The 19,970-nt window shown below is 44.6% G+C and overlaps 1 protein-coding gene across 1 annotated transcript in view; it reads right to left on the bottom strand.

The window, feature by feature from the left end:
* DNAH3 (dynein axonemal heavy chain 3) overlaps positions 1 to 19,970 on the bottom strand; it is a 109,079-nt gene that overhangs the window by 30,841 nt on the left and 58,268 nt on the right. The window contains exons 37-47 of the mRNA XM_074323111.2: positions 19,038 to 19,138; positions 17,024 to 17,129; positions 14,701 to 14,830; positions 12,285 to 12,530; positions 9,097 to 9,200; positions 6,646 to 6,940; positions 4,732 to 4,911; positions 2,999 to 3,122; positions 2,752 to 2,908; positions 2,366 to 2,509; positions 759 to 1,428 (exon numbers count right to left, since the gene is read on the bottom strand). Of these exons, the coding sequence (XP_074179212.2) occupies positions 759 to 1,428; positions 2,366 to 2,509; positions 2,752 to 2,908; positions 2,999 to 3,122; positions 4,732 to 4,911; positions 6,646 to 6,940; positions 9,097 to 9,200; positions 12,285 to 12,530; positions 14,701 to 14,830; positions 17,024 to 17,129; positions 19,038 to 19,138 (2,257 nt within the window). The remainder of the gene's footprint in view (positions 1 to 758; positions 1,429 to 2,365; positions 2,510 to 2,751; positions 2,909 to 2,998; positions 3,123 to 4,731; positions 4,912 to 6,645; positions 6,941 to 9,096; positions 9,201 to 12,284; positions 12,531 to 14,700; positions 14,831 to 17,023; positions 17,130 to 19,037; positions 19,139 to 19,970) is intronic.

Genomic DNA, 19,970 nt, shown 5'->3' with positions numbered 1-19,970 from the left:
GCCCAAGTAGACATGTGAGAAGGTCAACGTGGCGAAGGAACAGGGAGAGTAGGGGAAGCTTGGTCTGAGGTGAGCGTGGAGAGGACAATGACAGCCTGGCAGGTGGCCTTACAGAACCACAGGTTAGGAACTTGGGTCTTTATCCTAATAGAAAGCAGTTTAAGTGTTTAAGTTTGTGTGTACACACAATTATCCTATCTGCAATACATGGGGGGGGGGGGGAAACCATCCTGGCTCAGAGGAACAGAAAGGTCTGGAATGGAGAAGAGTGGACATAGAATAGTTAGCAGGTCGCAGAGGTAAGGTCTGGGTGACGTGACAGTGGCTCAGCCGATGTGAAGGTGGTGAAGAGGGAGAAAAGCAGGTGGATATGAGCGAGAGCCAGGAGGTGGAAACTGACAGCACATGGTAACGAGAGGGCAGATTCAGCACAACCCCTAGGTTTCCGGATAGACTGGAAATGTCATCCCCAGGGAGAAGGTCTCCAGGTATTGTTCCGTGAGGCCACCAGTGTAAGGTACTGAAAGGAAGGAGAGGGTTCAGAGGAGAGTTCAGAGGACTGAGGAGAGTGGAACAGGTTTCAAGGAGTGGTTCAGGAGACTGGCCATTTCCACAGAAATTCCAGGCACTGACCCCTCGCTGGGCGCGTGCCCTGCCTGGATCAGTCCTCAGCCCATCGTAAGAGGCCTGGCTTGGGGCGCTCAGGAGACCCTGAAACACCCCGAGGCAAAGGGAACACTGCGCTTGCTTCTTCTTACCAAGGACAATGTGAAGGTTCTTTTTCACCCTCTCAATGAAGAAGTTGTACATCGAGAGGGGCGTGATTTCCATCTTCCCGCCCTCCTCGGTCCTGGCTGCCGTCTGCATCTTCTCCACCAGGTCGGCCTTCTCGTCGGCAGGGAAGATGTTGGGCACGTCGCCCGTGTTCAGAAGCATGTTGATGTCCTCGATGAAGGACTCGTCCTTGATCTGGCTGTCGGTGAAGAGGAACACGGTGCTCTTGGTGGCCACGCCCACCTGCAGCATGACCTTCTTCAGGTCCTCCCGCCACTCGCTGGCCGAGTAGCTCTTGGTGATCTCAATCTGGTAGAGCTCGTAGGAGTTGATGAACGTGGCCAGTTTGCTGGCGCTCTGCCGCCCACTGCCCCCGATGCCCACCAGGAGCAGGTGGCCTTTGTTCTGCTTCAGGACCCTGCAGATTCTGGACATGTGCTCGATGGCGAACCGGAACATGACCAAGGACATGGGGGCCTTGCTGACGTTGTTGAACTCTTCCAGGTAGTACTCCATGACCACCGTCAGCTGTTTCAGGTCAGTGATCTCATCGTAGATTTTGGGGTCACTTTCTGGCTTGAAGTAATCTCCAAAGAAGAGGCTACGGATGTTGTCTTCGACGATCTTTCCCGTGGGTGACAGGTGGACGAGGACCTGTGGGACAGAGGAGTCTCAGACAGGCACTCAGCCAGGATGGCAGCGAGAGGCATGGAGGAAGGGGAAGCAGATGTGCTTGTTTCCTCTGAGCACGTTCTCCAAAGTCTTGGTTCATTAAGAGTGGGGTAAAATAAAAAACCAGATCCACCATGATACGTGGATCTGATGGTTGTAAAGACTATGATGCGAGGACATGTGAGAAGAGAGTGAAAGTGAGGGTCAATCTGTTTGCTAAGGAGTTGAAAGACTGGTGGTCAGACTGTGAGATCCCCAGAGGAGGTGGTCGAAGGGCGGCCTCATTTTCTAATGTATTTGCTCCTTCACCAAAGAGAAGCGCCATCCCCACTCTGTGCCTAGAGTAGAGATGTCTTAGGTACTTGCTCTTTCTGACATTAGAACCCGGCATTGCTTTTGCCTTTGGCCTCTGGATGCAACATGAAACACTTTTGCAATTTTTCTATGGAGAAATCACAGCTTCTTAAAAATTGGGCTAGAACTAGATGACGGTTCAAATATATAGGCTTAAAACAACTTTTCTTGTATCAAATCGGAGAAAATATTTACGAATGGGAAACCATGGCAATCTTTCACTTGGGCTTTACCAGGTCCTCAATCAAACCATGAAAATTCATGGTTCATGTCTCAACTCACAAATTAATTTGACCCTGAAAATGTATTTGAAGTTAATTATACACATGAACATCATATAGGAAACCACTTTGAATGGATCCAAACTTACAAGTTAACCAAGAAAGGGAAGCATAATTGGGCCAAGTACATCACCACATCAAGTAACTAGTTGACTCAATACTGTTTCCTGAGATTCAGAGGACAGAGCTGAGTCTCCACCAGGGAGGGAACCTGAAGTCTGAGACTAAGTGGTCAACTATTTGGGACCATTTCTGATGCCAAGTGATCACAGGGTCTGGCTGACCTTCTCCACGGTCTGCTTGAAGCAATTAGAGGTGGTTTCCTTCATCATGTTGAAAAAGATCTGTCTGTCCTCATCGTCAATCAGACGGTCACAGAAGACCCGATAAATCTCATGGATCCAAAGCCGGATAAGTTTTTCAAAGTCCTGAAAATCCAGAGTTGGTTATTTGAATGACTGGAAGGGGTTGCTTGAGGTGGTAGTTTACAAACAGTTTCTAAATCCTGCAGTTGGTGTGACGATTAAATGAGATACTGCTCAGAAATACTTAATACAATGTCTGCCATCGATTAAACGCGCATTAACAGCCATTACTATTATCATTGTATGTGCCATATCGCCAAAGTTATTGCTGAATGACCTTGGTAACAGAAATGACAGCGGCTGACCTGTAGGTGGGTGTGAGGGCAGAGCAGTACCCCTTGGATCACCCGTGCAAAGTCCCGGAGGTTAAAGACATAATGTGACTTGGAGGGAGTTGGCAAGAAATTCTCCACGGCAGCTTTATAAATTGTCATAGTCGCCTGGACCAGCATCTTTCCATACCTTGGGAGCAAGGGAAAGGCAGACCAGTCAGGCAGGAGCCAGAACTGAGGACCCCAGGCCAATATCCTGGAAAACACTGGAACCTCTTACCTTAGGAACATCACGTCAAACCCTTTCCCAAAATGCCAGTCAGCAATTGAACTGAAAATCTTGGTTAAAATGTCATCCTCAAAGGCGTTGATGGAGATGATATTCAGATGGCGAGTGAATCGTCCTGGAAACATGCACACACACTCACTCTTACCTCCTGCGCCCAGGGATTCTGGGATACAGAAGAGCTTGTTTTCCCTCTGCCTTAATGTCCCAGAGCCGTGTTGTCCAATATGGTAGCCTCTAGCCACATGTGGCTACTTAAACTTGTATTAATTATACAAAATAACATTAAAAATGTATTTCCTCAGTCTCACTAGCCACATTCCTAGGGCTCAGGAGTAATGGGTGGTTATTTGCTGTTGTAATCACAGGGCAGATCAGACATCCTCCACGACTGCAGTTCTGTTAACAGGCCAGTCTAGAGCTCAAGCTTGTTTTTAAAAGATAAAGGTTTACTAACAATTGTCACCCCAATAAATTAAAAAATAAATAAATAAAAGATAAAGGCAATATGTGATCATTGTAAAATAGTCAAACAATTCAGAAATACTTTTATAGAAAGAGATCACAGCTTTTCACTTACGTCCCACAAACCAAATCCATTCTTTTCCCCAAATTAACCACGATTAATTTGGTATCCTTATATATCTATATCTATACCTATCTATGTATCTAATGATATACATACATATATATGTGTGTGTGTATATATATACATATATACATACATATATATATACATATCAGCTTTATTGAAATGTAATTTATAGTCATTATGATCATCTGAAACCTATTTTCTAGTAGATTCCTGAGAATCTACTAGAAAAAACCAGTCTCTGAGCTCTTGCATGTTGATAACCATTTTCCTTTTAGGTCAGCTTTGCTGGCTATAAAATTCTTGACTCTCATTTTATTTCCTTGAGCATCTTAAACATGTGATTCTATTTTCTCTGGCATTGCAGTTTAAAAGTCTTAAGATAATCTAATTTCTCTTATAAATCATGTGCTCTTCTTGCCTAAATACCCAGAAGTTTTCCTTAAAGTCCAGTAATTTTGCTAGTATATGTCTTGACAGTGATCACTTTTGAGTCTGTATTCTTAGGTACACAGCATACCAAATAAGATGACCTTGTCCATTTTCCTTATTTTACAGATGACAACGCTAAATGCCAGCGAGGACAGGAAGGTCACAGACTCTCAAGTCTGGAAATGGTACTAAGATTCTTGGACAAGGCTACATCTCTACTACAAACACAGATCTTTGATCAAGTTGTGCGTGAAGCAAAATATACTCCTGAATTATGAGATGACATGGGGGGATCTTACGTGTTTGTTTGTTTGCTGTTATTATTGTGCTTAGGCCACTTTGGGTTAGTTGTGCTCTGTCAGGCAATCTGACAAACTGTAACAAACACAACAGTCATGCACCCCTTGTTGAGAACCTCTGATCTAGCCCCATTCTTGGCACACACGCTGGCCATCTTTTCATCTGAGACTCTGTTCCTCTAACCAAACACTCTTCTCTTTTCATCTTCCAATCCTATTTCCACAACTTCCAACATGAAGTCTTCAGAGGCCACTCCCTGGGGCTAACCCAACCTGTCTGGCTGCAGCCGAAACACTTTTCTCCACCCTCCAGCAGCACAGAGTGCCCTGCATCAAGCCTCCATCCATGCAGGTGGTCTGGCTCGGCCAGGGAACAAAGAGGAATGAACTTCTCCTTCGCATACCCGTAATGTCATTCCTTCCTCCCCCGGGGGGGCCCATCGCTGTCACAAGCAGCACATCCACGATATCCAGCTTGGTGGTGTCCTTCTTGTCAAACCAGTAACCATGGTCAATCCATTGCCTCAGGAGCTCAATGGGGGGCTGGGCCCCATACACTTCTTTGGCTGGCATGTTGAGGTCATCTGGGGAAAGAAGCCAGGGCCACACATTTTAAGTTTCTGGGATCCTCTGCTCTCACAAGAGGTGACATATGATTATTTCCTCCGTGGGAGAGTCTATGCCCAGTTGTCCCATCCCACTCCAGACCAGGCTCTACCAGTGGACACTCGGGCCATATGGGAACAGGTTTTCCTGGGTTCTGGTCTCTCCTGCCTAACTGAGATCTCTGTGCATTGTGACTTTAAGGGTGCATAAGCTGGCACCAACAAAGAGGCATTTATTTTTTCATTCCCTCAACCAAAATATATTGATTGTCTACTATGTGCTAGACATCATGGTCATCTCCAGGGTGATGACAGTGAGGAAGGCACTCATACTCCCAGCCAACAGGGTACTTAATTCGAACAGCAGGTAACAGCTGAACTTCAATGTTGTGGAGCAAGGCTTTGGACTGGGGTTTTGAGGAGCAAAACCAACATGGCAAGAAGAGACTGTGACCTTCTCAAGGGCAGGAACTGACTCCCCAATGGCCTATCACCCAGTCTCTGCCCATAGAAGGCACTTAACAAAATGGAAGCCTTTTAATTTTTCTCCAAAGACCAATGACTGAATGCCCCGTTTGTGTCAGGAGTTTTACACCTATCATCTCATCGAATCCAAACAATGACTTTGCAAGGAACATAGTATTACCTTTACATTAGTGTGAGGTACTGAAGGCCATGGGAGTTAAGTCACAATGTGCCCAGGGTTAAAAGGTGAGATGTGAATCTAGATCTGTTTGGCTGCGAAGTTAAAACTGTTTTTGGATATGCCTTAAAAATTGGAAGGGAGAACGCACTGGAGGAAAGGAGATAGGGAGAAAAAGGGAAAATAAAATAGGATCCCTGCCTTTAAAGAACTGATGTTAGCTGGCAAGGATGTAAATACATGCAATAGTCACTATCAATTATAAAATTTAAAGACAATGAGATAACCCAGAAGAGTAGGGCCTTACTATTACTAAATGAGAACTCCGTGAGTCGGCAGTAAGATAGTGGAAAATGTATTTGGCACCAAGAAACCTGGGTCTGGGTCACAGCTCCAAAATCTTCTAGATGGTTGACCCTGAACAGGCAATTTAACCTTCTGGAGCCTCAATTAACTGACTATTAACATGATAATGATGGTTAATAACCTCACAGGGTTGTGAGGCTCACCTGAAACACATGAAGAAGAGCTTTGTAAACAGGTGAAATCCTGGGAAAATTCAATGTGCTTATTTCACAATATTTATTTAGCAATATTAGGTTTCTTCATCTACTCATAACGTATTTATCTGACGCAAAATAGAATAAGGGTCTTATCACAAAGGGTGTGTTGCTTTTGGAGACGTGAGAGGGCAAATACCCTAACCCACTTCTGGAACAACTTCTCACCACCAGGTGACCCGGCCTGACCCAGGGGCTCAGCTTCATCTCCGGAGGACGCGGGAGCCTGCCTCAGGCAAAAGGCCTGCATCACACCTTACTTACTGAACATGTGGCATATCATACTTGGTCAACACATCCTTGGTAATGAAAGGAGGAAGAAAGAAAAGGAAAACTAAAGAAACAAAAGGAGGAGGGGGGAAGGAAGGAATACTAAGTTATATTAACCAGAAATATTTTATCTCAAAGAGAGAAGAAAACTGTGGTGTGGCCCTACAAAGGGAGGTTGTGGCTTGCGGTGGCTTGGAGTGGGAGAATCTGGTTGTGTCCAGACCCAGGTCGATGCCTTACCCACAAACACCACTGCCTTCCTCCCGATGGGAGGCCCAAAGAGGCCCTTCCGCCGTCGATCCAGCTTGGACATGATGATGTCCTGGGTCTGATTGGCTGAGGTCCTGGCCGAGAAATTGATGAAGTTGGGCAGGTAGGTAGTTTTGGGAAGGTGAAGAAGGAAGTTGTTGGTGATGGCTGATTTGCCAGTGCCTGTGGGTCCCACAAATAGCACTGGAACCTCATGGTCCAGGTAGGTTTTCAAGAAGAACGACTGCCGGGCCGTCTCCACTGTGGGGATGATGAGTTCTGAGACCTGTGCCACAGAGACATGGGAGAGCCTTGGTACTGGGCCCAGGAAGCGGGGTCCTGGCACTCAGAAGGCCTAGCTCCAGCCTTACCACCCATTTAGCTCCACCCCTTACTGCTTTTTTTCTGACCTTGAGTATTTAATCTCTCCAGGTTTCTCAGTTTCTTCATCTGTGAAGTGGAATAATAACGGTACCTAGTTCCCTGAGCTGTTTTAGGGATTAAATGAGATAATGCGTGTAAAAATGGGCATTATTGTCCCTGTTTCGTACATGAGGAAACTGAGGCCCAGAGCCCTTCTACAGAACAGCAAGTAAGTGGAAATGCAGGATTTGAATCCCAGCTTGTCTGATTCTAAAGTTCATATTGTTAACCACTGAACTGTCATATCACCACTTACAATAAAGGCGGGTCCATAGCTGCTGCCCTCTGAGGCCATTGCTCGGAACCAACCTGTCGCCTCCATGTGCCATCTCTACTGCTTAGCTGAGAACGGTTGGGTGTGACCCTCAATCCCCATTCCTTGGGCTTGTTCGTGGTCTGCTTTTCCCTAAACTCGGGTTCTGGGTTCTAAGACCCACTTCCTCTTCACCTCTTTTCTAACATGGGGATGGAACCACTTTCCTGACATTCCGACCCCAAGTGGACTCTAAGGGCTTGGTCTTGGGCTTCTGGAATCCCCATCACATTCGGCAGAGCACCTTATGGCCCTGTGAATGCTGCTAGACAAAGGCTCAGCTGCTTTTGATGCGTGTGATCAAAGGTAAGAGGGCAGACAGGACCAGGGACCTGCAGTGGGCAGGAAGAGCATTAGTAGGTGTGGAGCTGAGGATGTTTTGCCTGGATCACCCCTGCAGTCTTCCCAGCAGCCCTCTGAGGCAGGTGTATTATTAGCTCAACTTCACATGGAAACAGCTGAGGCAGGAGGATGGCTGGCTAAACTGTCTGCAGCCACACAGCCGGGAGTGATGCTGAATGCGGAACCAGGTGCAAGATGCCTATTTTGCCACAACGACAGGGAATTTAAAGCAAGTGGGGTTTCATAGATTTTACTGTCAGGGACTAGAACAATTGTTTGACAAGGAAAAATTCTCAGCAGAACTGAAAATATTTTCTGCATTGGACTCTTTTTATTTGTATGAATTCAGCAAGATTTCAAGTCCCTGGAGTTCACATGACTGAGCTCTTAAAGGAAAATTAAAGTTTAGGATCTCAGTGCTGGGGGTTCCTTCACACACGCAGTCCCCCGACCCCCCGGTGTACCCTGTACCCAGCACACATTCACCCCTGCTCTCATGACGGCTGTGGTCCTGCCTGAGGCCTGACCTGGTTGTCAACGTTCCCACTTTCCCATCCACCGTCTCCCCCCATCTGGGGCCTGAACTCTCTGAAGTCATCCCCAGAAAGACAAATTATGCCCATTAGATGCTACCTAGAGCCATAAAACGGGTCCCTCATTCTAAAGTCCATGCGCTTAAAGGCTCAACCCGGCTCATGTGTGGACCTTTTTCTAAAGAAAGTTCTTTAAAATGCTAACACAGAAATGATGTGAATTCTTCTGCCTTGGAGAATACCTGGGTCATTTTGGAAACCAAAGTTCTGTGGCCAATACTTCTGTTTTGTTTTTTTTTTAAGATTTTTGTTAAAAATATAGTTAACATACAATATTATATTACTTTCAGGGGCACACCATAGTTACTCAACATTTATGGACCTAAAGAAGTGATCACCTTGGAAGCCTAGCAACCATCTGACACCGTACTACGTTATCTCAATATTATTGACTCTATTCCTCACGTTGTACATCCCATCCCCATGATTTATTTGTTTTATGCCCGGAAATCTGAACCTCTTACCCTCCTTCACCTCCCTCCTTCCCTCCCCTCCATTTTTAAATTTATCAAATTTCAGGTGTACAGCATAGTGGTTAGACATGTATACAATGTAAGAAATGATCCCCCTAATTAGCCTGGTACCCACCTGGCACCACACATAGTTATTACCATATTATTTATTATATTCCCTGTGCTTTACTTTACATCCCCGTGACTATGTTGTAATTACTAATTCGTACTTCTTAATCCCTGTACCTTTCTCACCCTGCCCCCACCCCCTCCCATCTACCACCCCAACACATCCAGTACCCCAATACCTCTCTTTTACCTTTGCATTAGTTGGGATTGTTTCCTCCTCTTTGGTGATGTACTCTGTCCATGTGGCCCAATGTCCACTACCTTGCTTGAGGAAATAAAAATCATAGATGCTTCCTGGACCCAAAGAAACAGAAAAGACCATTAGCACACCAGGGGTTTACATTTCCTATTTGAGGTATTTAACTACCTCAGCTAGAGGCATCTGAAAGTGTAACCACCAGTGCTGGCACGGCTGTGGTGAAACTTCCACACTGTTGGTAGTTGTACACACTATAAAAATGACAGGTGCTATGCATACAAATAATTATTTTTAATACGGTAAACAGGAAGTATGGAAAAGAACAACAACAATAAAGGGGCAATACATCACTCTGAATCTTACACTCATAAAGAACTTTTGATGGCAATCCTCCTAGCCCTCTCTCTAGGGACACAAACACACTGAAGACAGAAGGGCAGGCAGATGAAAGAAAGGATTTTATAAGAATGGGCTCATTTGCTATACACTATTTTAAATAAAGATGTTAAATTTTATTTTATTTAAATGGAGCTAAAGAGAAGGAGCTGATATGAGACTGAAGGACCTGCTGAGCTTCAGATAAATCAGTGTTCGTGACAAGAGAAACTGCCTCCTAAACGCTGCCTCTAAAACAGCAGTTAAAAAAATAATGTAAGCCATTAGGGAGTTAGTCACTCGGCCTTCATTTCTCTTTTTATTATTGAATTGTAATACTTTTTTATACTTTTATCCTAAATACGCGTCTCTTATGAGACACATGACTAGTAAAAATTTCACCCATTCTGTATGATTTCAAGTATATCACACCCTGGAAAAGGCAAAATAACAAGACACAGTAAAATGATCAGTAGTGGCCAGAGGCTAAAGGGGGGCGGGGGTATGAACAGGTGGAGCTAGGGGAATTTTAGGGCAATGTGAAATTATTCTGCCTGGTGCCATAATGGTAAATACAGGACGTTATGGATTTGTCAAAACCCACAGAACTGTACAACACAGAGTAACCCCTAAATGTGAACTATGGACTTCAGCTAATGTATCAATACAGGTTCATCAATTACACAAATGGACCACACTAATAAGGCCTTAGTAAGGGAAACTGCAGGGGACAGTTTGGGGAAGGAATACATGGGAACTCTGTACTTTCTGCTCAATTTTCCTGTAAATCTAAAACTAAAGCCAAAAGTTGAAAGCAACCCAAGTGTCCATCAATAGATGAACGAAGAAGAAAAATGTAGTTTATACATACGATGGAATATTGCTCAGCCTTAAAAAGGAAGGAAATTCTGACACACGCTACAGCATGGATGAACTTTGAAGACATTATGCTAAGTGAAATAAACTAGTCAAAACAGGGCATATGCTGTATGATTCTACTTCTATGAGGTTCCTAGCGGAGTCAATTTTATAGAGACAGAAAGTAGAATGGTGGTTGTCAAGCAATAGAGAAAGAGCGAAATAGGGAGTTAGTGTTTAAGTAGTATGGAGTTTCAGTCTGGGAAGATGAAAAACGTTCTGGAGCTGGATAGTGGTGATGGTTGCACAACAATGTGAATATCTTAAATACCACTGAACTGTACACTTAAAAATGATTAAAAGAAGGAGAACTGACTCTGGGTGGTGAATACACAATGGGATTTATAGATGATGTAATACAGAATTGTACACCTGAAATCTATGTAATTTTACTAACAATTGTCACCCCAATAAATTTTAAAAAAAATGATTAAAAGGGTAAATTTTATGACATGTGTTTTTACCACAATAAAAAAGAGAAACGAAACCACCCTCCCCCAGATAAAACAGGGGGAAAAGAATGAATGTACTACCTAATGTCTCCCTAATGGATTGGTCCGGGGCCTCCGTGCACGTCCTCTGACAGAGGACTGTGTATCACACGAAGCCTGCCAGGTGTGCTGGGGAAAGAGTGTGTGCGGCAGGAGAGGGGGCAGCAGCAACTACTTCCTTGTTCAGTTTTTAGGATTATGTCAAGTTTCAAACATAAAGAACATGAACAGTGAACACTTGTATACCCATCTTGTAGATTTTACCATTACCTTTTTATTTGTTTTATCACATACCTATCAACCCTCTATCCATCCATTAAGCCATCTTATCTTCTGACACACTCCAAAGTGAATTGTATACATCTATACACACTCCCATAACTACTTCAGCATTTGTATCATTAACTGTTCAGTATTTGCTTATATGTTTTTACTTTTGATACAAAACTTACACACCATGAAATTTACAAATCTGTGTACATTCACTGAGTTTTGACAAATGCATGTATCTGTGTGACCCAAATTTCTTTCAATATATACATTACCATCACCCCTGGAAGTTCCCTCACGGCCTTTCATATACATTTTTATAATCACAAAAAGTAAAACTATTTGGAAGTATTTATAGTATGATCCTGTTTTTATTATAGAAATATAGAAAAAACTCAAAGAAAAAAATAAGAAGGGATTATTTCCAGATAGTGGGATTACCTTTGTTTTCTTCTATTTCTTACCTTTAGTTTCTTCTGTTCCCTTCTCTGCATGTTCTAAATTTTATGTAATATATTACTTGCATGGTAAGAAAAAAACAATTAAAGCTACTTAAAGAAAACACCTTTAAATCTTTTAGTAGAAGATGTCACGCATATAAGAGAATAGTAATAGATCACTAAAGTGATAATTTTGAAGATAATATATGTAGCAAAATATTTTCAATATCAGATTACATTTCAATATCAGATTACAATGACAAAAATTAAAAGAAATATTAATACCATAATACCATGACATGATACATTGTAAACACACAGAACAGGACTAGAAGGGAGTTAGAAAAACAAAAGTAGCTACATTTCTCATTCTGTTTCCTGGGTCCTATTTGACTGATGGGATTATGGGTAATTCTGAAAAAAAATAAAATAAAAAAAAGTTCTATCAACTTTTTCTAAATTAAAAAAGTATTTAAAATACCTCATGAGACCCTGACTTCAGGGCCACCTATCTCTACATACATGGGCAGATCCGAAGAAGTGAACCCACTCAGGCAAAATCGTTCTTGGCTTTCGTAAAGGCCTTACTTGGTCCACACATTTTGGCTGGGTTTGGAACACAGAATCCAAACAATGACAGTAAGACAGAAACAAACAAACAAAAAAAATCCAGGTAGTAAATTACCTCTTTCTGGAAAGATATTGTTTTTGGTGAGTCTGACGCTTTTGGGCCTTGGGTTGTTATCATCCAGGCCCATGATCAGGTTGCGGAAGAAGAGATCGAATTTCCTTCTGCCGCCTGTGTTGATGGTACTGGCCACGGTCCACACCAAGGCGAAGAGGAACAGACCTTGCAGCCAGAGGAAGACCTGCTGGCTTGTCAGACCTTCAGGTGATTCACTGTCGTCTTCTTTTATTTCCCTGATTTCATCTAAAAGCAAGAAAAGGGGACCGGATGACAGGTGTAAACACTGTGGACGGGGGGCTTTGTCTGTGGGGGGCCTGGCAAGAGGACTGATACTGGCTGAGTGGCTGTCACTTGCCAGATCCTTGATCCACACACACTTTTTTCTATTTTTTTTTTTTTTTACTGTAGTAAAATACACATAACATAAATTTACCATCTTAACCATTTTAAGTGGACAGGTAAGCACATTCACACCACTGTGCAGCCATCACCACCGTCCATCCCAAAACGCTTTTCATCTTGTAAAACTGAAACCCTGTGCTCGTTACACACTAACTCCAGATTACCCTCTCCCCCGCCCGCTGGCAACCACCATTCTACTTTCTGTCTTTATGAATCCTCTAGATATGTAGGCACCATCCACCAAGGGAGGTTAAAATCAGTGGGTGAAAGACTAAGGAGAAATAAAAATGTGTACATAGTTTCAAAGTATCTTCCCCAAGATACTTATGAATGACAAAGGAAAAATAGTAACTTTCCAATGGAGAGACTGGCTCTCACCAAAGGTGACCCTTCACCAATAATAGGCTGTACTGAGAAGGCTACATTGTCACTTCTGTGGGACTCGCCCTAAAAATGCGTAACCTCTATCTAATGTAAGAAAACATGAGGCAAATTGACAGTCTGTAAAATAACTGGCCAGTATTTACCAAATGAAAAGGTTATGAAAGGCAAGAAAAGAGGGAGGAGCTGTCATAGATCGGGGGAGAGCAAGGAGATAAACAATCAAACATAAGTAGCATCTTGAATTGGATTCTGGAACAGAAAAAAGATATTTGTGGAAAAACTGGTAAAATTCAAATGAAGTCTCCAGTGCAGTTAAAAGATAGCATCAATGTTAATTTCCTTATTCTGATCATTGTACCTTGGTTATGTAAGACGTGAGCATGAAAAAAGCTAGGTGAAGGCATGCATGACTCTACCCTTTTGACGATTTTCTGTAACTCTAAAATTATTCCAAAATAAAAGGCTAAAAAATGTATTTCGTGTTCTTATCTTAAGGCCTTGTTAATAATAGCGTTTTAACATTGACAGAGTAAAAAGTTAGAGGTCTGAAATCAGACAAGTGCGCATTCACACCCAGCCCCCAATTTTTAGGAGTTGTATGTATTTGAGCTCTTCTGACAGGATTCATAGTTATAGATTCGGGAATGAGGGATTATTAGGTCACTGAGTGCTGGAGACAATGAGTCCGTTTCTCATGCTCCTGCCCTCTTTCCGGGAGGAGATACTATGAAAAGACAGGAAGCAGAGTTAGAGAAAAAATGCAAAACTTACAAATAATATTGCAAATACAGACACTGTATGCACTTGGCATGCTTTTGAAAAAATTGCCTTATAAAATTAAAATATTTTAGAAAATCAAATAATATTTAGCCAAAGAAAGTCTCCACGTCAGTGTTCACCATGATCCATTTTTTTTATCTATGTCTGTAATGCCTTTGGAAGAAAGGGGCTGAGAAAAGAGGTCCATGGAGCAGAAGTTGTAAGAATATCCATCCTGAGTTTGAGTTATGTGCGATCTCGAAAAAGAAATGGCATCCAATAAAAGTTCTCCAATGGACGCATCTTTTGTCATCTCCAGTAGAATCCAGTGACATCTGCTCATGTGAGGTCGCTATAGGGCACTTCTCCAGGACATTTAAGCCAGTGGGTCTATGGTTTATGTACTGCCCATGTCCAGGGGAAGTTACCTAGTTTTGTAGACCAATGAAATCAGGTCTCCTTTAGTGTATCTATGTGTTTTGCGAATTCAGATTTTTGTAAGTTTTCTTGACTTCCGATCTTATATTTTTCAGACTCTTTTCTCTGAGGTACATTCACATGTATCATCTAAATCCATCTCCCTCCAGGATATCGTTGCTAGGTAAAGGGGGACAGGAATTCCAACTCCCATTGTGCGGATAAGGAACCTAAGACTGAGAAAGGATGGGGCATTAGGCACAAGAACACCCAGGAAATCAATCCAAGATCAAGGCTAAAGCCAAAACACATGGACTCTTTCCACCGAGCTCTATCTGTGCTCCAAAGTCTTGCCTGTTCCAGACCAAAATGCCTGTCTCGGGAGGAACAACATTCACGGAGGAAAAACACCCCACTCCCACCTGACTTAAGAACGGTAGGTAGCGCTTACCAAGCAGAGAGGAGTACAGCTTCATCATTGAGAAGGCAAGGTGGGTGGGAGACGTTTGTACTACAAATTTACACTGAAGGCGAATAAACTCCAGGCAGGGCTGGACAAGCCACATGAACATGTCGTTGACCTGAAAGGAGGAAAGGACATTCAAAGACGTTACCAAGCTATGAGTGTAAGACCAAGAGCTTGGCAGACCTCAGGGTCGCCGGAGGTGGTGGTCAGGTTGCCGACTACTTTGAGTGTATCTTTCTTGGGCAAAACCCACAGGGACCAAGGCCCTGCCCCCAGCTTCCCACTTAGTGAACTGTGCTGCCCACAGGCCATCTGCACCCCTCTCACTCCACTGCCCAGAGCTGGGCACTCACAGAGGCTCGGGGCTACTGTGGTCAGCTACAGGACGCACGAAATCGGCTGCGGACCCAAACACAGTATCTGACCTTATTTCTATAAAATGTTAGGAATTCTAAAAATGAATAATAAAGTAAAACTAAAACTAAATGTTAGGAATTCTGAGCAATTTGATTTGCAAATGACCGGCATTTGTAAGGCAAGACTCCTAAATAAAGTGGCCATACGAAGTCAGAGCCAAATTGGAGGCTCATCTGCAGTAACTCTCTGTATGTCTGTATATGTACACACCTATTTGTGGGGATAGTCATTCTTGTCTCTTGTCTCTGTTCCCCACCCCATTTACTCTTTGAAAAATTACTTGACTTACTTTCTCCTCCTACTTTAGGTTTGGTGTTTTTTTTTTCATTTTTGTTATAGTTTATTTATGATTGTCACTGGAAATTACCTTGAGTTATTTTGGCAAGCGGCAGGTCATCACTAAGTAAGCATATTCAGAGATGCACACATATGTGGGCATGTGTGCATGTATGAATGCACCAATGCATTTACATGGGTGTAGGAAAATATGCGTGTACATGGATATGTGGTATATTCATTCAATCAACAAATATTTATTGAGCAATTGCAGGGTAGCAGGTGCTGAGGATAAAAGATGGATGAGACAGACAAGGTCCCTGCCCTCGTGTGCTTACTAAGGGGCAGGGGAGACCGTGAACAACTAAACAGACAAGGAAATGAATCAAATACTTAGATCATGGAAAGGACTGGCAGGAAACAAATAAAGGCGTTACAGTGGCGAACAGCAGGAGGGTTTCTTAGGTGGGCAGGGACAGCTTCTTAAAGGAGGAGGCCTTGATGCTGAGACCTGGCGGACGAGGGTGAATCGTCGCTCATGAGATGGGATGGGGCAAGATCCCCAGGAAGAGGAATCAGACGTGTAAAGGCCTTGAGGAGTGAGACCCAGGGTTTTCTAGGAATGGGAACAGGACACGAGGCTGGAGGGTAACGAGCTGAGGCCAAGAAGAGGGTAGGTGATGAGGGTAAAGGTGTGGGCAGGGCCAGATCACAGTCTCAGAGGCCCTGAGAAGGAGTGTCTCTGTGCTAAGGGCCCTGGGTAGCGAGTACTGAGGGCTTCCCGAGTGTGGGGACCTGGCAGCTTTCCATGTGTGTGTGTGCGCGCGTGTGTGTGTGGTTTATACACGTGTCTGTATAAACGTACGTGCTTATATACGTTGCACATGTGTGAACATATGACAGGAATGTGACAGGCCATCCGACACAGTTCCCCAGAGTGTTTCCAGCGTGGGAAGGGAGCCCAGCTCAGACCCTCCTTGGCATCTGCAGTGGGAAACCTTCCCAGGGACCTCGATCACAGCAAGGAAAGATGAGAGCAGCACAAGCACGAGTGTCTTCCTGCTTCCCTAGCCTGACGTGCACACAGGTACCCACCTAGCCTGAACGTCCGCGCCTCTTTTAGGAAGGGGAGAAGAACACGGATATTCTTCACAGCCGCAGGAAAGCATTTCTAACTGGTCCCAACTCCCCGAGGTGGGAGGCATGGAGTGTGGGTTACCGGGATGGGGAGTGGTAGTCCAGAGAGGAACGCCGTCCTTCCCAGCCTGCTCCATCTCTAGAGCAACTTCTAGAGACACTGATGCTGGTTGGGGAACGGGGCAGGGGTGACATTCCCGCCACCATATACAGTGTTTCTCAAGTGCCAGAATTCCCCCACAAGGGGGAACAAGGAGTGAGCACGGAGGTAGAAGAAAACAGAGAACCTGATTTCACCACCGCATCCCCACCACAGGGAGAAGAAAGTCAGAAAACTGGCAGGCAGCCAGATACCTGCAGGCAGACAGGGAATTCCCTGTCCCTTCTTGCCTCCTGGAACATGAAGGTGAAGATCTGCCCAGAAGGCCGCCGAGATGAGTGAGAGCCCGAGAGGGACGGGGAGGGAAGGAGGTCTCACCAGTTCCCTGTGCTCCTCTGTGAGGCTGGAGGGCAGCGTCTCCATGTACGAGTCCTTCAGGGGCTTCCAGCCCAGCTGGTGGGGCTCCATGTAAATCATCCCGCACCTGTGTGGCGAGAACACACAGAGACCAGCCTGGTCCACGTCCGGGCCCCCAGGCACACAGGGGTGAGACAAGAGCCGTCAGCACGGCAAGTTAAAGGGCTGAGCTTGGGGCAGGTCACAGACTCTCACCAGCTCCAGGCCAAAGAGAAGGGACAGATTTTTGTCGGAAAACGGCGGAGACCAGTGCTCAGAGCTGGGTCTTGAGAGCCAGAGAGACCTGGATTCAAATCCCAGCCTCAGACCCTACTAATCGAGTGACCTTGGGCGAGGTTTCTTTACTGTCTCTGAACTTCTCTGCCCTTCTCTGCAAGTTGAGGAATGTAAAAAATATGTAGCTCATAAGGCTGTTGTGATGGTTAAATAAAACGCCCATAAAGGATGTAGCACTGTGCCCAGCACACAAAAAACTCTTCCTTGATGGAAACCATTTCTACCATGATCACATCAGTACAGTATGTCTGGTAATGTACTGATGTGCAACGCTCCGTGTAGCACGTGTTCTTTTTCCATCTGTTACATCCACGTACTCTCATTTGTTACCAATACCTGTTACCATTTATTGGTTGGTCTTCTGTTATATACCAGGCACTAGGCTAGGTCCTAAACGCTTTCATCTCTAGATATTCTTCCTTACGGTCTACATTTCAGACTGAGGAGACCATGGCTCAGAGAGGCTGAGTGACTTGGAAGAGGGCACACAGCTAGCGAGAGGCACGGGAGGGTGGGAGCCCAGGTTGGTCTAAACTGCCAGGCGTTCTTTCTCCTCCCTCACCACCGTTGGGAGTGTGGACTGGTTTACTGTATTTCTCATGGACTTCAGGTACATAGCACCGGACTAATTATACCCTTGGCACATGCATCATTTGCCCATGCACCGCCCTTCTTGTTAACAGTTTTCAAAAATGCAGTAAGTGCCCCTGAAGCCACCACCCAGACAGAAGCTAGGAGCATGACAATAACCTTCATCTAACCATATGGTCTCCATTATCCTTCCCTCCTGGCTTTCTCACCTCAGGTAACACAGCATGTGGATCTCGTGTTACCTGTCCCTTGATTTCTTTCCTTATTATGTAGTCTCACAGCATTTCTATATGATCCTCAAATGTATATTTATTTCAGTTGTTTCTAACAATCTACTAGGGAGCGTTGTGCTATATGTAACATTGTGGGCTTACTATTATACATAATATTGCTAAGATTTTATCTTTAATTTTACTAACATTTATCCACAGAGTTGCAGGCCAGTACAATTCATTTACTGAGTGAGTTATATACAGAGGGTGCCAAAAAAATGTATACATGTTTTAAGAAAGGAAAACTGTATTAAAATTACACTGATGGGAACCACTTTGAGAGCCTCTAGTAATTGCAGAAGTCAAACGTGACTTGTATTCATCTTTTGTAATCAGTATACGTATATTGATAATTACAAGTTTAATACAGTTTGTTCCTTTCTTAAACTGTGTGCACATGTTTTCAGCCCCCTCTGTGTGTACCATTTGTGACTGTACTATGCTTATTAAGTCAACGTACTATGCTTATTAAGTAACGGGCATTTGGGTTGTTTCCAAGAGCTTGTTACTGTGAACTGTGTCACTGGGAAAGCTCTTGTGCATGTCTCCGGTTGTACGTGGGCCAAGTTTCTTTTGGGGTGTACACTGGGGAGCAGAATCTCTGGGTCACGAGGCATTTGAAGGTTCCGTCTTAGGAGGTCACGTCAAACTCTTTCAAGGCGCTTGCCACGTTTTTAGCCTCTTACCAGCATGTGGATTGAGGACAGACTTGACGACAAATCTAAGTGACAACAAATAGTGTGGGTGGTCTGCGTGGGCTCAGTCACACGCGGGGCTTCTTAGAGCTGCCCCTCCTGTGCAGGGTGAGCGAGGCCACGCCTCTCTCAGTGACTGACCTGCTCACAGTGGCGGGAGACGCCTGCTCCAGGTCGGCCGGCTCGAAGATCAGACTCATCTTGGGGCTCATCTGGATAATCTCCCCACTCATCAGACACAGCTGAAAACACAAAGCAGAGGGGTGCCCGGCAGGCAAAGGGGGTAAATTCCAGCTGCCTGTGGAAGGCCTCGGTGGAGACAGATGGTTTGAGTTCATTCACCAAATATTTCTTGTGCCAGGCACGGTTCTAGGTTCACAGAATAAACCAGACAAAAACCCTTATGCTCTTGGGGTTTACATTCATTCTGCTGGGAAGACACAGATCGTGAGCAAAACCCATGGTCTATAAAATAGTAGAAGTGCTTTGGAGAAAAACAAAGTAGAAGAAGGGGTTGGGGAATGCTCAGTCAGGGTCGGGGGAGTTGTAACCTTAAATAGAGATGCCAGAGAGTCACTGAGTTGCAGCCTTTGAGGAAGGATCGAGACGTTTCCAGACCACAGCCAGTCTCACGGTTCCCTCCTCAGTGTTTAGCACAGAACTTCACTGCACACCTTCATCCTGCTTTATTTGCTCACGTCTCCCATGAAAGACTCCTTTTGGGATCCCCCATGGATTAGTCCAGGGCTAGCGTGACAAGATCTCCGCAATTCCTTTATGGGAAGGCAGGGAAGGCCATGGAAGCCCTCGTGCTTAGCAGGCGTATCCCTGTCGAGAGTAGGGCGAGTACCTAGGACAGCCTCCGAGCACAGATGCTGCTTCCTGCTCACCCACGTGGGTTCAAGCGAGCCGGTTAAGCCGTAAGACGGACGGCCTGCAGCTTTGGCCTCCCAGGGGAAAAGAGGACACCCCATCACTCCCGGCTGCTCCTCCTCAATTGCAGCTATACAGTTCCCTGCATATTTCCCGGTCCACATCAAACACAGCTAGAAACAGGTCCTTCCTTGCACCCCA

This window comes from Rhinolophus sinicus, chromosome 10 (genome assembly GCF_057876585.1).
Source record: "Rhinolophus sinicus isolate RSI-liver-muscle chromosome 10, RSI-T2T, whole genome shotgun sequence".
Lineage (NCBI taxonomy): Eukaryota > Metazoa > Chordata > Mammalia > Chiroptera > Rhinolophidae > Rhinolophus > Rhinolophus sinicus.
Note: the sequence above shows the minus strand (reverse complement) of the source record. Positions and strands in the feature narration are given on the sequence as shown.